Source organism: Branchiostoma belcheri, unplaced genomic scaffold (assembly GCF_001625305.1).
Source record: "Branchiostoma belcheri isolate BF01 breed outbred unplaced genomic scaffold, Haploidv18h27 scaffold181, whole genome shotgun sequence".
In the NCBI taxonomy this organism is placed as follows: Eukaryota; Metazoa; Chordata; class Leptocardii; order Amphioxiformes; family Branchiostomatidae; genus Branchiostoma; species Branchiostoma belcheri.
Genome location: NW_017803280.1, coordinates 305,388 through 324,913, shown reverse-complemented (window position 1 = coordinate 324,913; position 19,526 = coordinate 305,388). Strand labels below are relative to the sequence as shown.

The 19,526-nt window shown below is 38.5% G+C and overlaps 1 protein-coding gene across 1 annotated transcript in view; it reads left to right on the top strand.

Annotated features, from left to right (window-relative positions):
* LOC109467544 (vesicular glutamate transporter 2.1-like) overlaps nt 1-5,171 on the top strand; it is an 11,068-nt gene extending 5,897 nt beyond the window's left edge. Inside the window, exons 5-7 of the mRNA XM_019765564.1 lie at nt 3,543-3,653; nt 4,408-4,535; nt 4,956-5,171. Coding sequence (XP_019621123.1) covers nt 3,543-3,653; nt 4,408-4,535; nt 4,956-5,171 — 455 coding nt within the window. The remainder of the gene's footprint in view (nt 1-3,542; nt 3,654-4,407; nt 4,536-4,955) is intronic.
* Nucleotides 5,172-19,526: the final 14,355 nt, after the last annotated feature.

The window sequence follows — 19,526 nt, the reverse complement described above, 5'->3', positions numbered from 1 at the left end:
CACCACACCACGAAGTGGTGGTGAACCCATATTGCTTTTTCTGATGTTTCTTCTCCTCCTCCTTCTCCTCCTGCCATATCTTTAAATGGATTCAGCTTCTTCATTTTAGGGCCTAAGGTCCTGAAATTTGGTATGGAGGTACAGTGGGCAAATACCCCTAGGCGTTTTTTAAATTTTTGTGATACAGGCTTTTAGAATGGTTTTATTTGAGTTTTTGGCTGTGTTATAGCAAATGTATTACTGTGTTAGTGTGCCGTGTTTACCACGTCTGGGCATGAGTCATCACAATGGAATGCAGGGCATCAACCAATAGGCATGCAGCTTTCCTCTATTCTTCTTGCTGATTGGCTGTTGGGATTTAACTTGATTAACACCTGCACAGAGCATTTCCACCTGCACAGAGCATTTCTTGCTGATTGGCTGTTGGGATTTAACTTGATTAAAACCTGCACAGAGCATTTCCATACTGACAGTATGTCTGTATTCAAGTGTTTTGGTAGGTATTTCAAGCTTTCCTGCTCCAGCATTGGAATGCGGGGCATGAACGTTTTTTTTATTTTGAAAATCAACAGTTTGCATTATGCAATTAAAAATCCTAACCAATAAAGTAGGGAATAGCTATCCAACTGTTGTTTTAGTTGTATGTTACTTCATATTATAGTTATATCAATGTAAATCATTGTTTTCCCTTGTGTTTCTCATTCTTTCCCTGCCATGTCGTAAAATGTGGTGAACCCATCGCTGTATTTGCTCCAAAGCAAATATTGGCCTTTCTAGTTTTGTCTTTTACTTTGATGCAGTGAAGTTTTTTTTTCATTCTTTTTATATGTGATGGTGGATGTGTATATGTGATGTTCCCACTGAATTTAAATCATTTTTCTAAGTAATTTCAGTGAAATATGAATAATGCTGTGATAGCTGGCACTAAATTTAGGCAATACATGTATCGTTTTTTTTTTTGTTTCGGTCAAGGTTTAATTGATGTCAAACTTAAAAATGTAGAAATCTTGTTTTTGTCTTGTTTTGTTTCGCCCTGTCGCATTAGATTTAGAGTCTGCAGAGGATGCCATCCATTAAATTTATTTCCTGTGGCCTAAAGTCCAGAAAAGACCAGTGTTAAAGTCAAATCAATGTTGTTCATATATATTTATACAGGGGGCCTGGGAATGACAGTCGCTTCGCTTGGATTTGCAGTGGCAAGTGTGGCAAAAAAGGAAAACGCCCCCAACATACCAAACCAGAACGACATGAAGAAAATGGTAGGAAAAATGACAGACATCATTTTTTTATGCATCAAAACATAAAGACATAACAAGGACAGTGTGACGCTGCACTCAAGTTAACAACTTATATTAACAGCGCCACACACGAAAAAGGTACAATTAACGTTTAAATATACAAAGTTGACATGTGCGCCGTAGTCCCACTACCCCAAGACATTAAAATATTAAATTAAATGCTAACAGAGCTATTTGAAACAGAGATATTTTGCAATTGATTAGAATTCCATCCAAGTATGTACACCTAAGCGGTTCTTCCAACATAACAAAACATCAGCTTTTTTTAAAATCCTTTTCATTCTTATACACTAATCATATTTAATTATAACGATATGGTAATAACAAATATAATACATTCAATTATGGTCGGTCACATTCAACCAACTACCGTCCAACGGGCTCCGTTAAACGGACGATCGACTAACTGATGAAAACTGTGAACTTGACATGTAACATTTTCAAAGCAATGTTTACCTTCGCATATGGTCTGCTGTGTTAATTCTTACTCAAAGACATGCATATTTATATATGGTGATAAGTTTAAGAGAGAGAGAGAGAGAGCAAAAACAATACGTGTTTTCTTTAGGCCACACCAATTTAATTTCTTGGTTAACGGATTCGCCGCTTCATTTTTTTCTGATTTGCAAATAAAAATAAAAATTCAGAATCAACACTACTGCAAAATGCTCATATTTTGCCCTGAACAGTTGAAAACAGTCCTTTTCTTACTACTTGTTACATTCATTCCATCTTTCAATGCAGTAGTATCATTAAAAGTTCAAAATTTATTGTTTAAATTTTGAACCAGCCTGGTGTGTTGACTTCATGGCTCCTATCGTACCATTTTGGGCCATAATAGGATGCCTAGGCCTGTTTTTATTTTTTTTTTCGCCCGGCCGCCCGCTCCATTATTTTTCTAGAAAAATCCGTTAACCAAGAAATTAAATTGGTGTGGCCTTAGGCAAACATACTTAAATTGTATCAGCCAGGGGGATGGTTAATGAGCTTATTCTCGGTTATCAAATTGTAGATATCTATGCTGTTATTCTAGCTTGGCAATCGTTGGAAAGTGAATTATAATATTTGAAATGTATTTTTCTCTGTAGAAAAGCATTCCATTTTGTCATATCTTCACTTCTACTGCTGTCTGGGCCTACGTTCTGATACTAGTAGCGTCTTACATTTTTGAGCCGAACATCCTACCACTGTATTTCGAGCAAAGCTTTGGGGTAAAGATCCAACTGGTAAGTCACATTATTATTATACATACGTAGTTAATATAGTACAAGCCTACCACTATATAGAGTTCCTAATTTAAATAGGAGGTTCATAGCGGTTTAACAAACATGCATTACACATGTTTGTGTAAATATGGTGACATGACAGCAGTGTCTTTTACTCTGAAAGTCAGTTTTATAGACTAAGTCTTCTTTGTATTGTTCATGTAGGTTGGAGTCCTCGCTGGAATTCCTACTCTGATATTCGGAGCGTTGGAGCCGCTGTTCGCTCTACTTGGAAATATGCTGTGCAAGTCTGTTTCAACAACAGTCGCACGTAAAGCGATGGCTGTTACAGGTGTGTTAACATTTTACATCTACTGACTAGTCCATTTCACTAGAGCCAGGTGCTAGGGTAAAAACATCAGTTGCGACATTTTAAACTAAAATTCCTAATGCAAATGTGGTCGATTTTCAAAACGGGAACTGTTTGAAGCTGCCGGCCATCTTGTATTGCATCTAGGACGGAAGTATCGTATTGGGTGGCGCTTGTTTGAGTGTTGTTTGTTTCTGGTTCTGGGACTGAGCGGATATTGTGCTTCACTTGATTGACAGGATTTTTGACCCAGTAAGCATTCGATTTAATGATGTGGTCTCAATGAATGAACGAAACATGCTTTAATGGTAGATCATTGGCAATTACTCATGTAATTGTGTAATTGATAGACATGATCTGTATATACGTTTCTGAAGTATGAAAGCAACTGATTATTTGTTATATATTCTGTATAACTGAACTTATGTATCAACTCAAACTGGTACACTTTGTTCTAACACCTAGAAGTCTATTTCGTCTAATCTCCAAGCAGATCTTTCGGTGGCAAGACAGTATCCATTGGCTAGAAGAGTGTCCATTAGCCTTCGGTGGCTAATGGACACTCCTCTGGCCAATGGATACTGTCTTGCCACTGAAAGATCTGCTTGGAGATTATATTTCGTCAGCTGATTTCAAAATTCCTCAAATGAGATCTCCCTCTTTATTCAGGTTGTATGTGCGTTTCTGGCTGCCTTTTTGTGGCAGCCTTTACCTCCAACTCTCTCGTGGCAGGCTGTTTTGTCGCCGTAGGTTTTGGAAGTTCTGCAGCACGGGCGGCAGGTGAGTTCTTTACCTCCAGGTACCATAGTGTTGAATTGAATGGGGTTGTTTGTATGATTCTAATTTTTTTATGCTATTAAGTAGACAACTAAACGCATGGACACATCTGGGAGTAGCACTGAAAAAAACGTTTTATTCGCGCATAAACATATTTCATCTGTCAATAAACAGACAATCTTAAAACCTTTTACCCAGAAAATACGAATGCTTTGACCATTAACCCTCAACAGTACACCTTCCCGGACTGATTAATCTGTACACCTGGGGTCCGCGCGGACCCCAGAACAGTTTTTTGCTAATTTTTAGAAATGATCAACATGCTACCAGCTCAATTGTTTTGCAAACTGATTACACCAAAGTTATTAAAATTTAATTCTATTACTACACCATTCTCTGAAAACTTGGTAGACATACGATGAGTGCATAAAAACATATAAAAACGGAAATAAGGTAATGTATAAGAACGCCAGTGTATCCATTATGATCGAAAGCCGACTGGGGTCCGCGCGGACCCCAAAACAAAATCAGATATAATTTTTTTATAAATGGTAGAAACGGAGTTTTCTGCACTGTATTGAGGGACAACTTTGTGGGTGACAATTACCTAAAATTTCAGAAAAAAAAAGATATTACAGAATATATACTGCTGGGGTCTGCGCGGACCCCAGGTGTACTGTTTAGGGTTAAGATATTAATATATTACCATCATGTTATCATTGAAATGGCAATATATGGACTTGTTTGCTATCTACAGTTTCTGATGCCAACCCGTTTGACATTGCGCATCAATACGCCAGCGTGCTAACAGGGCTCAGCCGGGTTCTGTCTCGTGTTGTTGGCCTGACATTCCCACTGCTGGTGACAGCACTGACCAAGAATAAGGTACGTATCTATATCATAAATCATAGACACGCCTTCTGAATATTTATTACTATATATTATATAATATATAACGTTGCTCTGCAAGATCAAGAGTCTATTGTATCTGTCATCGTTTTCTATTTAGTCCATCAGTCAAGAGAAAATTTCATGCTGACAGTTTCTTCGCCAGAACCACTTTACTGTGGAACAAGCTTCCCCGTGAATGTTTCACCGCTAATTACAACCTCCAACGGTTTAAATCAAGGGTGAACAAATATCTGACCACGCAGTCATCACTGTAACCCAAAACATGTAAGTGGCTCTCACGAGCCTTGTTTTGAGGTGAATTCTGAAGTAAATAAAAAAAAATTACAGAAATCTGTAAATGTAAAGCTGCAATGGACTTTGATGCAATCTGTTTAAAGTCTCTTTCGTTTACAGTCGAGACAGGAGTGGTCCCGAGTTCTGTTGATTAAGGCCTGTGTGTTTGCTGCCGCCGCCGTGTTCTATGGAGTCTTCGGGAGCGGGGAAGAGCAGTCCTGGGCCGTGGCGGTTTCGCACGATCAAAATGAAGTCATTGAAGTTGACGAAATTCAACGAGGCGGTAGCAAAAATGACAAAGTCAATGATGAAAAACGACCACTAGTCATAAAATGATAATAAATGTAATACTTAACTGTTACCTAAATTACGGAAATTGCTTCTGGGTGTGAGGATTATTCTATTACATAAAAGTAAAAAAAAATGTACACGTTTAGATGTATAATTAGCTCATGGCCCAAGCAGGTTTCAAAAGTAGGACGATGATACAATGGTATTGGTCAATTGTGTTAATCTGGCATGCAATCTCTGTCTTATAAATGTGCCGATGTGTTATAGTGAGTTGATGCCGTCAACCAGTGTTTGCAGTAATTCGACCTCGGTACGACCCAGTCGCTGGTGGTTGGACAAGTCATAAACTCCTCCTTTAGCCTCAGAGGTTTCTGAAATTAAAAAAAAAAAGGAAAAATCTGGAAACAAAGCAACGAATAGATCAATTAATCAATCAAATTATTAATCGAATAACAAGCATACCACAGCAATAACCAAGCAATCAACTGCAATCCACCAACCCTAACCTAACCAACAAATGAACCAACGGTGAACAACCAATCGACATACAAACTGACCGAACAGTCAATGAAATGACTAATACGTAGTCCTATTACGTTTATGTACAAGTGCCGGATATACCGGGAAGAGCAGCCCTGGGCCACTGACCGTTTACAGGGTCAAGATGGCGGCGTCAAGCAAAACCAAGATGGCGATTTTAATGATAGAATGCGGCCAAGATTCAACAGAATCAACATGGCTGTGAAATGGCAACTACATATAGAACGTCAAAATAACAGCCTACATAATCATGAGATCATGTATTATATAACTGTAGCATGTTTGCTGTGCATACAGCATTCACGAGTTTCCCATCCCAAGGATGACGTTTTTGTGTTCTTTTCAATATGGAACATGTGGTTTATAACGTTACAGCATCAGTATAGCGTTATTAATTACGATTATCATGTTACAAACCACATATTCCAAACATTTCATTCTCTATTTCTTGTCAGACTCAACCCATAGTAATTTAATTAACGTTGAGCATAAAATGCATCGACACCTCAAAAAACACTTAAAAACAAGCTGTTAAACATCACCAGGATCATTCCGATGCCTTCCTGTCCTATGCAAATGAGGTTTAGACCCCTGTTTTCGCAATGCATTCTGGGGAAGGGAACCTCGTGAATTGTCCTGAAACTGATGCCTTCCCTACCTGTGTGTCTACCTTTTGTATTTCTTTTGCAAAACTAATTCACTTATTTGCAACAATAATACTATGCAGACGATGTTTAGGTTTAGTGAATACTTTCATGCCCCATCTAACAGCATGTTGACCAACGAAGACGGCAAATTATATTCACATTAGGTACACTTATACCTTTGACATCGTCAGGCAGTCACCAGAGGTCTACGATGAAAGAGCATGTTGGTAGGCGACGCCTGGCGTCAAATGTGAAAACTACACTTTTATCAACATCAACCACATTGTGGTGATCTTGTTTTATCTTATCTATTGTCCAATGGCATTGGTACTAAAGCCTGTTGACAATGGGATCTGCTATCGTATTATATTGAATGGATGAGAAATTAGGTTTCCTAAAGCTCCCGCTTTTTGTAGACGTGGATGTAGATAAAGCATATCAGGGGATTAGGGTTGGATACGAAAGAAATATTTGTGCAAGGTGATGTTATTGCAATATGTAATGATTGATATAGTACAGAATCATGTAGGTGGAGCATAACAATACGTTCATTCGAATTCACAGTATACATCATTTTATGTGTTTAGGGGACTTAATTGGGCCACAGCAAGTTAATTTTATGGATGACATCCTCCACAGACTCCAAATCTAATGATAACAGGCGAAAAAAAAACAAGGCGGGCCAAAAAAAAAGATTCCTACATTTTAAAATTTGGATTTAACCATTGTACACATGGTTTTTATTTCACCCTTTGTGATGGCAGCCAAGCACGGTATTTCTCAAGGCTTCTGATAGTGGCTGTTCCACTATAATTAGTTATTTTGCACTGAAAGCTCCTCCTATGTCCTCCCCTCCCACTGGGAAAAGTTGAACACATTAAAAAAATCGAAATTATTTTTTTAAATTTTTATTATTCATTCACAAAATAACAAATAAACCATAAAATAAAATAAAAATAACGCAAAAGATAACACATATACCACGGATCCAAATACAAAGGTACAACAGAATAAACAAACAAAAGAAATAAACAAAATAATTCCAACCAACTAAAGCTATAACACAGGAGAAAAAAAACGTATGAATTTTAACAACTCTTAAATGAACTAAATACAGATGAAATAATGATATAAAGAGAAACATATGATAATCAACATAATGCATATTCAACACAATAATTGAAACTAAAAGGGCTTAAAACAAACAGGAATGTAATAAAAATAACATTTATGCATAGTTACGCCCAAGAACATGACCACTGTAAAACAACAGAATCTCCCAACCATTGTGTTCGTACCGTCCATTCAGACCCGATCCATTCTCCACTATAATTAGTTATTTTGCACTGAAAGCTCCTCCTGTGTCCTCCCCACCCACTGGGAAAAGTTGAACACATTGAAAAATCGAAATTTAATTTTCTTTGCAAGAAATCAATTTTCCGATAACTACCTTAAGTTTGTAATCAAATAAAGCAAGAAATCACCAAGTAGGATAAAGACGTTAATCTTTACATCTGTTTCTTGGGCAGAATACCACGTAGTAGAGCCTGGCTGATGTCTTTTCTTGCTTGAGGCATCTGGGTTCCTTTTCCGGTCATGATAAGAAAGTTGACGTTGTTCTGATTGACCTCTAGGTGGATGTCATCTTCAAAATAACCCCAGCACCACTACAATTACTCTCCAAGCACCCAGTTTGGTGGGGAAAAATATTCAGTGCAAAAGAGAAACCCCGATAAAAAAGCCTAAAAACATGCTAAAAATACCCCCAAAACCCAAACCTCTGCTTGGAAAAATTCAGTGCAAAAGAGAAACCCCGATAAAAAAGCCTAAAACACGCTAAAATACCCCCAAAACCCAAACCTCTGCTTGGAGAGTCCACTACAATCTGATTTGTTTGTTTTCATTGTTTTATCAATCATTTGTTTAATCGTTAATTTTTATATTAATTATCTAATCAGTTTTTTCTGCAACAGCGACCTTAATTATAAGACTTTTGTTTAATTTTATTTTCGTAGATGTAAAAACTAGTTTACACACTTCAGTTATTATATCTGTGTCTTGATTTTGTTTAATTAATCAATTTTTTCACTGTTTAATTTTAATGTTTGATTTAAATATGTATTGTCATGTATCATTATGATAGTTACCTTTGTTTGGGGTAGGCCCTTTAAAAACCACCTAGGTTTCTGGCCTACCCAGCATATACTCTTATTGTTATTGTTTGATTATGTAATTTTTATACGTGCAAATAATAAATAAACAAACAAATATCTAAATTTGTCAACGAGTTGAGGCAGGAATGCTGCAACAACGCTCCATGCTTTAGTATCATTCTTTTTTTTTTTTAACATTTCCTAATTTCCAAAATAAAATTGATGTTCACAAACTTGATGATGCTGTCGTCAATAGACCATTGTTAAGTACTTTGGTATGGTACGATGGAGACCAGTAATGTTAATAAAGTACACGTTAGGATATTGGTTTCTAATAACCTAATCTAAGGAAGCAATCGGGAAGATGTTAAAATCATCGCAAAGAGCATTGGGTGCTCAATGTGATTTCGGTGGATTTGCGTTACGTAGGCCACAACAAGTAAATATCATGGATGACATCCTTCGCAGACTCCAAATCTAATGCACTATATATAGGGCAAAAAAACATGGCAGCCAAAAAAGCGATTCCTACATTATCAGATTTAGACATCATAAACCTTGTTGAACCAGAAATTATACATATAGTGTGTGCCAACTATTACAACCTCTAATTGTCACTTAAACAAGTTTGAAGATGAACAACTTTGAAAAATGAGTTTTCAATTATTGTACAAATGCATGGTTTTGATTCAGTGGGAACATCGCATAAGTCATAAACACACTTTCAGTCACCGTAACATATATGAAATGAACGAAATACTTCACTGCAGTAATTTATTAGTAGTAAATGACAAAACAATTAATTAGAGCCTCCTCTCTTCATATTTATTTGCCCTCCACGTTCCGGCATGGCAACGGACATCTTTGCCAATTTTCGGCATGTTGACCACTGTTAGAGAGCATTTTTTTCCAAAATCGGGCTAAAAATTAATGCGCGCTAGTGTCATCCATAAAAATTACTTTCTGTGGCCTTATGCTAGTGAAGTTTGCCTGGTGTCAGCAAAACAGCAGAAGTACAATCTGCACGGCCCGATGATTGACAGTGTTGATGTTGATGACATCTGGAAGACGTCAGTGATGATTGGCTGAGTGATAAAGATGGTGTGCATTTCTCATTATATCAGCAAAAGTACAATCTGCACGACCTGATAATTGGCAGTGTTGATGTTGATGACATCTGGAAGGCGTCCGTCATGATTGGCTAAGTGATTAAGATGGTGTTGATTTCTCATTATATCAGCAAAAGTACAATCTGCACGACCTGATGATTGGCAGTGTTGATGTTGATGACATCTGGAAGACGTTAGTGATGATTGGTTGAGTGATAAAGATGGTGTTGATTTCTCATTATATCAGCAAAAGTACAATCTTCACGACCTGATGATTGGCAGTGTTGATGTTAATGACATCTGGAAGGCGTCCGTCATGATTGGCTGAGTGATTAAGATGGTGTTGATTTCTCATTATCGTGCAATCAGCGCTAATCAGGAAGCGTGGTTTTTCCATTCTCATGTGATTAACCCGACCTGACATCTCATATGTCTTTGTAGTCAACCGGATTCTCCTCATCTGTCATTGATGCTGGTAATGAGGAAATCACTTACTACAGATACTTACTACAGACACTCGCTAAAACTTCTGTTTGTTAACACATTTAACGCGATAGAGGAACGTGGGGTCGTGTAAACCAACGGCAGCGTGCGCGACTCGGAATCAAGAGGTTCCGGGTTCGAGTCCTGACATGCCACCGATCTTGTGCCATTGGGAAAGGCACTTAACACGACTTTCCCCACTAGACTCAAGAGAAAATGAGTATTGTCTGTCCAGTATTCGTTTCTATGTGTGGGACACAACACCAGCAACAGCTGAATCTGTTCCGCGTGTATTGCACTGTTGCAATTTCAGTAAATCAAATCAAATCAATATATTTAAATAGTCGTTTTAAATCGTAATGTTCGACAAGATTTTGTTTTTTTATAGTACATCACATCCCGTTTTGGCACAAAATTCATACATTAAGGACATTTTAAGAGTTGTCAATCAATTATTTTACGGCACTATTATCAAAGGTGGCTCTTAGATCTAAGAAATCATCAATTAATTACACAGAAAAGCTTTTAGTACTAGAGATGGAGATATCTATCCTCTGGTGCTCAGATTTCTACATTGCTTTATGTACAACAATAGACTTATATCCCAGTTGAGGACCATGCTTTAATGTGTTGTAAAACGATTACATGAAGCATGATTTGACTTATTCACACTGCCTATTGAAACTTGAAACTTTATTAGAATAACCATTAGCGGTGGACCCCTAGGGTCCACCGCTAGTCTTCCTGGTATTTATACATACAGACAATGCATTATATAAACATAGTTGACAACTGGACAAGTCACAAAACACATCTAAATCAATCAATAACATATTTACAATATACATAATTTAAAAAAAAACTGACAATCCTGTCGAACAGTGCTTGTGACCTACTGATGGAGGTATTTGTGCAAACCGTCCTTAAACAGGGATTGTGTGGACTGCATAACAATTGGAAGGTTATTCCACACACTAACAGCCCTGTACATGAAACACTTCATCAGTGCGTTAGTTCTAGGTTTCTACGAGGTACATAGGAAATGCCCATAGCATGACATGAGGTATTGAGTAAAATATACAAATACATTTTACCTATTGGCATGAGTATACGGTGTAAACCTGATTAACAAAACATAGCATGACAATGATAATATCGGGCAAGATCTACACGAGCTCTAATCAGAGGAGATGCACAAAGCACAGTCTTACTGCAACACTGATGTTTATATTAATGGTTTATTTGCATTAAAACACAACAACAGTCTGCCACAAAAATGGCAGCCAGAGGCTGAATTGACAATTGGACATCACATAAACAGTATAAAACGTCATTTTAATTAAAATTAAAATAGTAAGAAAATAATTTCTTAAAATAGTAAGAAACCATTACAGAAAATGTATATTAAATATTGTCAACAACGTTTCAAGTATAAATTTATATCATAGCAGATAACAATGCAGACGGACAATGGTGACACTAAAATAAATTTTAGGTAAAAAAAGTGACTGTGTTACATATTAAGCAGGCGGATCACTTTGCCTAATAAGCTGGAGATAAAACTGCATTCGGTGCAAAACGTTTACATGGAGCATAACATTACTTATTGCACAACACACATTATTTCGTTCAACCTTCACACACGTTGTCTAATGGGAATTTGCCCGTGGCGTAGTGCAAAGCGGATGCACAAATCATATAGTATGAAGTATTGCACAGATCGTTTATAGTTTTACACATTCTGCCTAATGAGACATAAAACACTGAACACCGAACTTTATTGCTCAACAATCGTACGAGGTACAATGTATGGCAGTAATACAACTACAACTACAAAACTTTACTTACTACAAACTACTATCTAAACAGTATTTACTACATGGTCTTGTATTGATGATATGTTGTCGCTTATGGAATAAAGTGTACAGAAATTGGCCTAGGTAAGCAGATATGGTAGTTGGACATGATAATAATTCATGGAATGTATCATACCGTGGAACAGATTGGGTGAATTTTGTCTTAGTAGTAATAGTCTGTAAACATGTATTTCTTTCTTTTCTATAGGTGGGACAAGTCATAACAAAGTGAAATTCATAACGAATGCTGCCACCCGTGACACTTGGTTAAAGATACTACAAGATAACACGATTATCACCAACCATTGCTTCCATCAAGGCAGATAAAACTAGCCGTTTGATGTACAACTGGTCGCCCTGTGGGAGAGGTAAATGGGCAGATCGCTCTGCAGAACTTGTCGGGTTAATGGGACGTCTGACCCGCACTACTTCTAATTACTTCCCGGCGATTTGTCTGCGATTCGGTCACGACATTGTCATCCTCTGTCGAGTCAGCGACAAAAGAAATAAAAGGTATTTCTAGGGACGGATGTTTGGTCGAGTTACTGTGTGCATTGACGTATAGGCAGTGAAGGTAACGACGTGGTCACATTCGATGTACGATTTTTAGGTGGTATAATTTTTAAGCAGGCTATCATGGAAACAAGTGCAGACTGGGCTGCAAGACAATCTTCTCTGTTAAGCTAAGGTCCCAATTGGGAAAAGGGGCCCTGCCGGGTAGTTCCCGGGCTGTTTTTTTACCATTTTCGGGCGGGACCCCGACGTGGCCCCGCGGGGCACCCCGCGGCTACCGGGCTATTTTTTGGCCCGTCGGGGCCCCGATAAGAATTTAATTCTGAGTTAAATTCTACCCGGGCCCCGCTGACAAAAAGACGCCGTGACCTCATCGTGAGAACACCGAGAGGTGCCCCTCCGGTTGCCGGCAGTCCACCGGGACACATTTCTTACGTCACAGACCAGATGAACAGAATAAAGGTGTGTACTTCGTAAACCCGGGTAAAATGTGTGATCTCACAGATCAAATGATCACAACAAATATGTGAATTCTGCATTACGTATAGGTCAATACAAGACATCGTCAGAGAATCTGCTGGGTACCTGCCGGGTGCCTGCCGGATACCGACCAAAGAGGGTGACAAAATTTCTAACGAAATGCTACTGAAGGAAACTTTTAATTGTGACCACGACAGACGATGTCCGCTCGACTCCTGAACCCGGCCGGGGCCAGCCGGGGCTACATCCCCGACGGGCACCGGCGTAATTGGGACCTTAGCTTAACTAGACAGTTGAATTTTGTACCACATTCATATGACTTTACAGCAATGCCCTAGTGATCTAAAGATATATGTGATCGGACCCTAAAGTACTTAGGTTTTCAAAATTGGTAACAATGCAATTATTGCATGACTTTCTTTTAATTTTCATTTTTTTCCAAGTCACAATAGTTCTCTAGGCTTCTAGGTGTTGGGTCTAAGATACTAGACACCCTCCAGCTAAGGGAACAGCCAGAAAAGTGATTCATTCAGGCTAGTTGAACCTCCTTCTGCGTTCCGGAAAGTTGAATGAATGAATGAATGAATGAATGAATGAATGAATGAATGAATGAATGAATGAATGAATGAATGAATGCATGCATGCATGCATGAATGAATGAATGAATGAATGAATGGTTTATTTAATCAACATGATCCTTAAAAAGTACATCGCAGCCAGGTAAAGTGGCTGAATTTCATACTTTTCACATCAATAGATAAGGCTATTTACAGATTGACATTTGGTACAAATATTAATATTTACACAGTAATCATGTTCTAAATGCGGAGAAGTTACTGTTCGTTGAGTAGTTTTATCGTGTACGGAATAGGACTGTTCTTGTATCTGTTTGTTCGTGCTATGAATGTGGACAGAAGGTGTTTATTTCTAGCGTCTCTGGAGCTGACATCGCCGCGGGAAGGAGGAAACCAGTTTTTAAGTTAAGTTGTATCTCCGACTATTGCTCGGTTAACCGTGCAGATACTCATCCACTCCCTCAAGGTACTAATCTTCTTTCTTAATCATAGTCACTCCACAGTCTTGTTTTCTATCTTAACGACGATCTACGTTAGAACCAAGACATTCGCTGAAGCCATGTTTGAAGTGTAAAAACTCCATCATCTTTACCACCCAGATTGCACTAAACCTTCCCCATTAGGCTACACCAATTTAATTTCTTGGTTAACGTATTCGCCCACTTAATTTTTTTCTGATTCAAAAATAAAATAATGAAAATTCAGAATCAACTGCAAAATGCTCATACTGAACAGTTGAAAACAGTCTTTTTTTCCTAGTTGTCACTCCATCTTTCAATGCAATGGTATCATTAAAAGTTCAAAATTCATTGTTTAAATTTTGAACCAGCCTGGTGTGTTGACTTCATACATGGCTCCTATCATACAATTTTGGGCCATAATAGGATGACTAGGCCTGTTTTTTCGCCGCCCGCTCCATTATTTTTCCAGAAAAATCCGTTAACCAAGAAATTAAATTGGTGTGGCCTTAGTTTAGTTGCAAAGCTAAGGCGCAGCTGTTCATAACAATTTTGCCACAAGAGACAAAAAGACAAATGGACGCTGAGACTTTGCAACACTTTAAAGCCTCAACTGAAATTACTTTCCCATCTTCCCGATTGCTTTCATCGTGCTCTTGGGTAATACATCAATCTACAGTCAGGTAGACTCAAGCGAAAAAAGAAAACAGTCACCACAGCTGTGTTTACCACTGTAGGAATGCTACTGGACTCACACTGATTCAACATATTGCAAAACTTGCGCCTGGTAATTCGACGTTCTTCTATTAGTTTAGGCCATATTGATTTTTTTTTTATTCCAATTGTAATCACCAGACGTGGTGACGACACACTCAAGTTTTATCAACTTATATTAATGCCGCCACCAACACAGGGGACAAATACAGGACAGGACAATACTCATTTACACCTGAGCGAAGTGAGGAAAGTCGTGTAAAGTGCCTTTCCCAAGGGCACAAGATCGGTGGCATGTCAGGACTCGAACCCGGGACTCTTACTTCCGAGTCGCACACTCTGCCGCTACGCCACACAACCCCACAATGATTTGATTATACGAATCATGACATGTATTTTCAGCCGTTGCAAAAAAGGAAGTTTTCAAGCCTACTGTTAATCGCACAAAACAGTTGCAAAATAAGATAATATATACCATCATCATACCATAAGGGGCTAAAAAATATTGGAAAACGATACCAGCGTCGTAGAAATCATACGAAAAAGACGAAAATGTAAAGAAATGAATTTGAAGAGTAGATTATTCACCATACCATACTCTGTGTCATTTGCTCAAACTTCATGACCACGTAGATTTCATAATAAAAGCAACTTGTTTTTCTGGCCAAACTTTTCTTTATTCGCACGCTCGCATCAGGTTTGGAGTTTCCAGAGGATGTTTTCATATAATCAAATCAACATGGCCTTAACAACTGACTTCAATGTCACTCTTGGTTATACACTTATTGATTTCACATATTCTGATCTCAAACTTGTACAGTTGACACGCTGTAGAAAACAACATACCACTTACGCCAAAAAGCAGTTACTCAAGCAACTGGATATGATTTTGAAAACGTCAGACGTTTCAGCTAGTATCCACTAACTTTCGTCAGTGACTGAGAGACCAGAGGGGAAATGCAGGTTTATAAGCACAACCTATTGATTGATATGCAAATGAAGTGAAGACAAATTTTTGGAAGTCGAAAAAGGAACAAATTTGCATATCATTCAATAGGTTGTGCTCTGGTCTCTCAGTCACTGACGAAAGCTAGTGGATACTAGCTGAAACGTCTGACGTATCGCATTACCTGGATGTCTAACCTTCATCGACGTAACATACCAGTTACATTTGAAAAGGTAAAGCCAACATTAGGCCATGTTGATTTGATTATATGGATGACATCCTCCGGGAACTCCAAAATTGATGCGCGCGTGCGAATAAAAAAAGTTTTGCAAAAAAAAAAGTTGTTTTCATTATGAAATCTACATGGTCATGAGGGTTGAACAAATGGGACAGAATATGGTTTGGCGAATAATCTAATCTTCAAGTTCATTTCTTTACAATTTCGTATTTTTTCGTTTGATTGTGGCATTCTACGACATTGGTATGTTTCTTTTTGTAATTTACGGTATATTTTTGCTCATTTTGCAACTGTTTTGTACGATTTACAGTATGGTTGAAAACTTTTTTTTTAACGGCCGAAAATTCATGCGCGCGCGGATGTCATCCATATAATCAAATCAACATGGCCTTACAGGCATGACGTTGCATTGCGCATTGAGGGTCCCAAAATCGGAGGAAAAAATTAGTTCCAAGTTAAGATCTTTAAAAATTCTTACTAGAAGTAATAGCTATTGAGTAAACCTTTCTACCACGGTAAGGTTCTTTTGGTCTCACCGGATTGTGCTGAGTGAAATCGTTTCCAAATCGGGGCCCGGCCGGGCTGTTTCGATTAACACAAAAAATTATAAAATTATAACAAGAATATACGCAGATACATGTTGTTCCCATTATTCATTTATTTCCAATTTTGTGTGCTTTGTTGTCTTTTATATAATAATTTTCGTTCCATAAGACTGCCCTGGTTTGGAAATGTGACCTCGGCATTAGCGGGCGTAATGACAGATAACTATGAAGAACTTTATTGCACGACAATTGCACATGGTACAATGTATGGCAAACTACATAAAGAGAGTAACAACAATAAAATAAGTGTGTTGAATAAGACCTAATGTCGAATAAAACCTAACATATCTATATCATAATTATTCAAATAATAAGGGATAGCACAGGTCTTTGATTAAGTGTTACAATCGAGTGGGCTAATCACAAGTTTCGGTATTTTTTCTAATAGCAAAGCATTCCTTTATATAACTACCTATTTTTGCATTGTGGGGACCATTGCATGTAAAGATATATTCAAATCTGTCTCCAACATCGAGACTCTTGAAATCTATGGTACTTGATTCGAGAAATATAAATAGCTTGTTACGTATATGAGTGGTTGGTTAGATCTTGCCTCCCAAGATCGGATGGATACATGGAAATTGAGGTCAAAGGTAACATTTAATTTGTTTAGTGTCGCAAACTGTTCTCGTAGTTTGAGCTGATCAAACCTGTGCTTGCTTCGTTCTGTATTTGGAAGGCTTACCCTTGTAATTTCCTGATGCAGACGATTTTTTAAGAATTAAATAAGAGAAGTTACTGTTATGAAGCGTTGTTACAGTATAGCCTTTAATGGCCGAAACTTGCCGCCAAAGGCAATTGTGACATCTGCTCTAAATTCGGTGAATGTGCTGACTACAGTACAAGTAGTATCAATGCCTATAATTTAGTTGTATTTCCATCACAGTGTGAGTCAGCTTTATCTTTTAAAAACATTGCTTCTATTACGGTGTTCATAATTCTTTTTGGCTTTCTATTGCCCAAAGCCCTTATACCGAATCGCACTGAAGCATGCAAATTGCAGGATTACAGTTATTAGAATAACTCCTCGAGGCAGGCCTTTTTCACTTAACATTTAATATGGAAAACTGTTCATATAGAAGACATTACATTCCTTTTGACAAATTGTTTCATCTTAGCAAATAAGGGGGGATTCTCAACGAGCAGTCAAACAGTATGTTTTTAGAGAGCAAGTGAACCATATCAATCATGACGTCATAATTTGCCGGGGCGGGGGGCGCCATAAACTTTCTGCAAAAAAATAAATCACAGGGCCACATATTCTATCGGCATAAGGTGACGTAACAAACAGTGGAGTGTTCATTTCCTTGCCGAGATTGGTAAGCCTGGGGAAATGCATTTTTATTTTATTACGAATTAAAATGAACCATAATAATCATGACGTCATAATTTACCGGGGCGGGGGGCGCCATAAACTTTCTGCAACAAATAAATCACAGGGCCACATATTCCATCAGCAAGGGACGTAACAAACAGTGGATTGCCGAGATTGGTAAGCCTAGGGAAATCTGTTGGGAATAATGAGGTAATAATTTTACCGATCTTGTGCCCTTGGGAAAGGCACTTTACACGACTTTCTTCACTTCACTAAGGTGGAAATGAGTACCTAGCTTCGGTTAGGGACGTCCCTCGGATAGGACGTTAAATGGAGGTCCCGTGTTCGGGGAGAGCCACACCCCACGCACGTTAAAGAACCCACCGCACTTATCGAAAAGAGTAGGGGACCTTCCCGGTGTGAGTAGTTCGAAACTTACAGGCCGGTCTTAGGCAGCTTGCACAAAACTGGTGTATTACGCCTTAAGGCGGTTTACTGGTAATGCGAAACAAACAATTAGAGATATTAATAGCAACGTTGTGGAAAAAAGTCAAATTCATCTCTCTCTCTTCTCTCTTTCTCTCCCTCTCTTTCTCTCTCCCTCCCTCTCTCCCTCTCACTTTCCGTCTCTCTCTCGCTCTCCCCTCTCTCTCTCCCTCTCTCTCTATCGCTTTCCCTCTCTATCTCTCCCCTCTCTCTCCCCCTCTCTCTATCTCTCCCCTCTCTCCATCTCTCTCTCTCGCTCTCCCCCCTCTCTCTCCCTCTCCTTCTCTCTCTCTCTCTCTCTCCTCCCCCTCTCTCTATCTCTCCCTCTTTCTCTCCTGGATGATTATCTTCGCAATATTTGCCGCATTCTACTGCCGATAAGGGATTAGTGAAGCCTTCTGTAGGCTGTGAAAAACCACAACCCACCGACAATAGTGGCGTCACTGACAAATCGTGTTTCATAGAACGGAGACTAACATACGGATCGCCCTCGGCAACGTATTTTTCTTCTTCCTACACAGATAACGTAGCTCCTCAGCGGCACACAGTGTTGTTAACGTTGGCTTTGATAAAGCAGACAGACACCTTGAGGCTGACAGCATCTGGCGTCCTCGCAAATATTGGTAGGGATTAGCTAGTCCATCTGCTGTGATTACAACAAAAATCATACTGCGAGTCAAGACTAGTAATCGATCAATAACATGAAGCACAGACAGATTGATATTAAAAAAAGCTCTTTAAGACTGTAAGTCTGGTAAATACCTTGTCTTATCTAACAGGAAGGCTTTCCTAAGACGTGGAAATGCGGTTTCTCAACTGGAAATAACCTTCGAAGGAAACGTGCCAAAGGACAACTGTCAGGTATTTTATCTTCAAGAAACACGAACACAAACTTGGCAATGTTCCCAAGTAACCCCTGTAAGGGTCGATGGCTTTCCAAAATGGCGGTTTAGTACTTGAAGTTCGCCTCTGTTGGGTAAGTACCGCAGAGGGGCGTTGTTGCCACGTACGACATTTTGCTATGTACGAATCTCACTACCAATAATGCTTTTTTCTTGTTTTTCTTGTTTTCCTTGTACAAAGAAATGTAGCAAGATAATAATTCTTTGAACAAGAAATTAAAGAATCCCTGTAGCAAGAAAATATTTCTTGAACTAAGAGCTAACTGTTCTTGAAGCAAGAAAACCATTCTGTACACAAAAAAAGGATTTCTTGCAGCAGAACAAAATACTGTTAACTTTCTAAAAATTCTTAAGATTCTTGTTGGTGAGCATGATAGTAG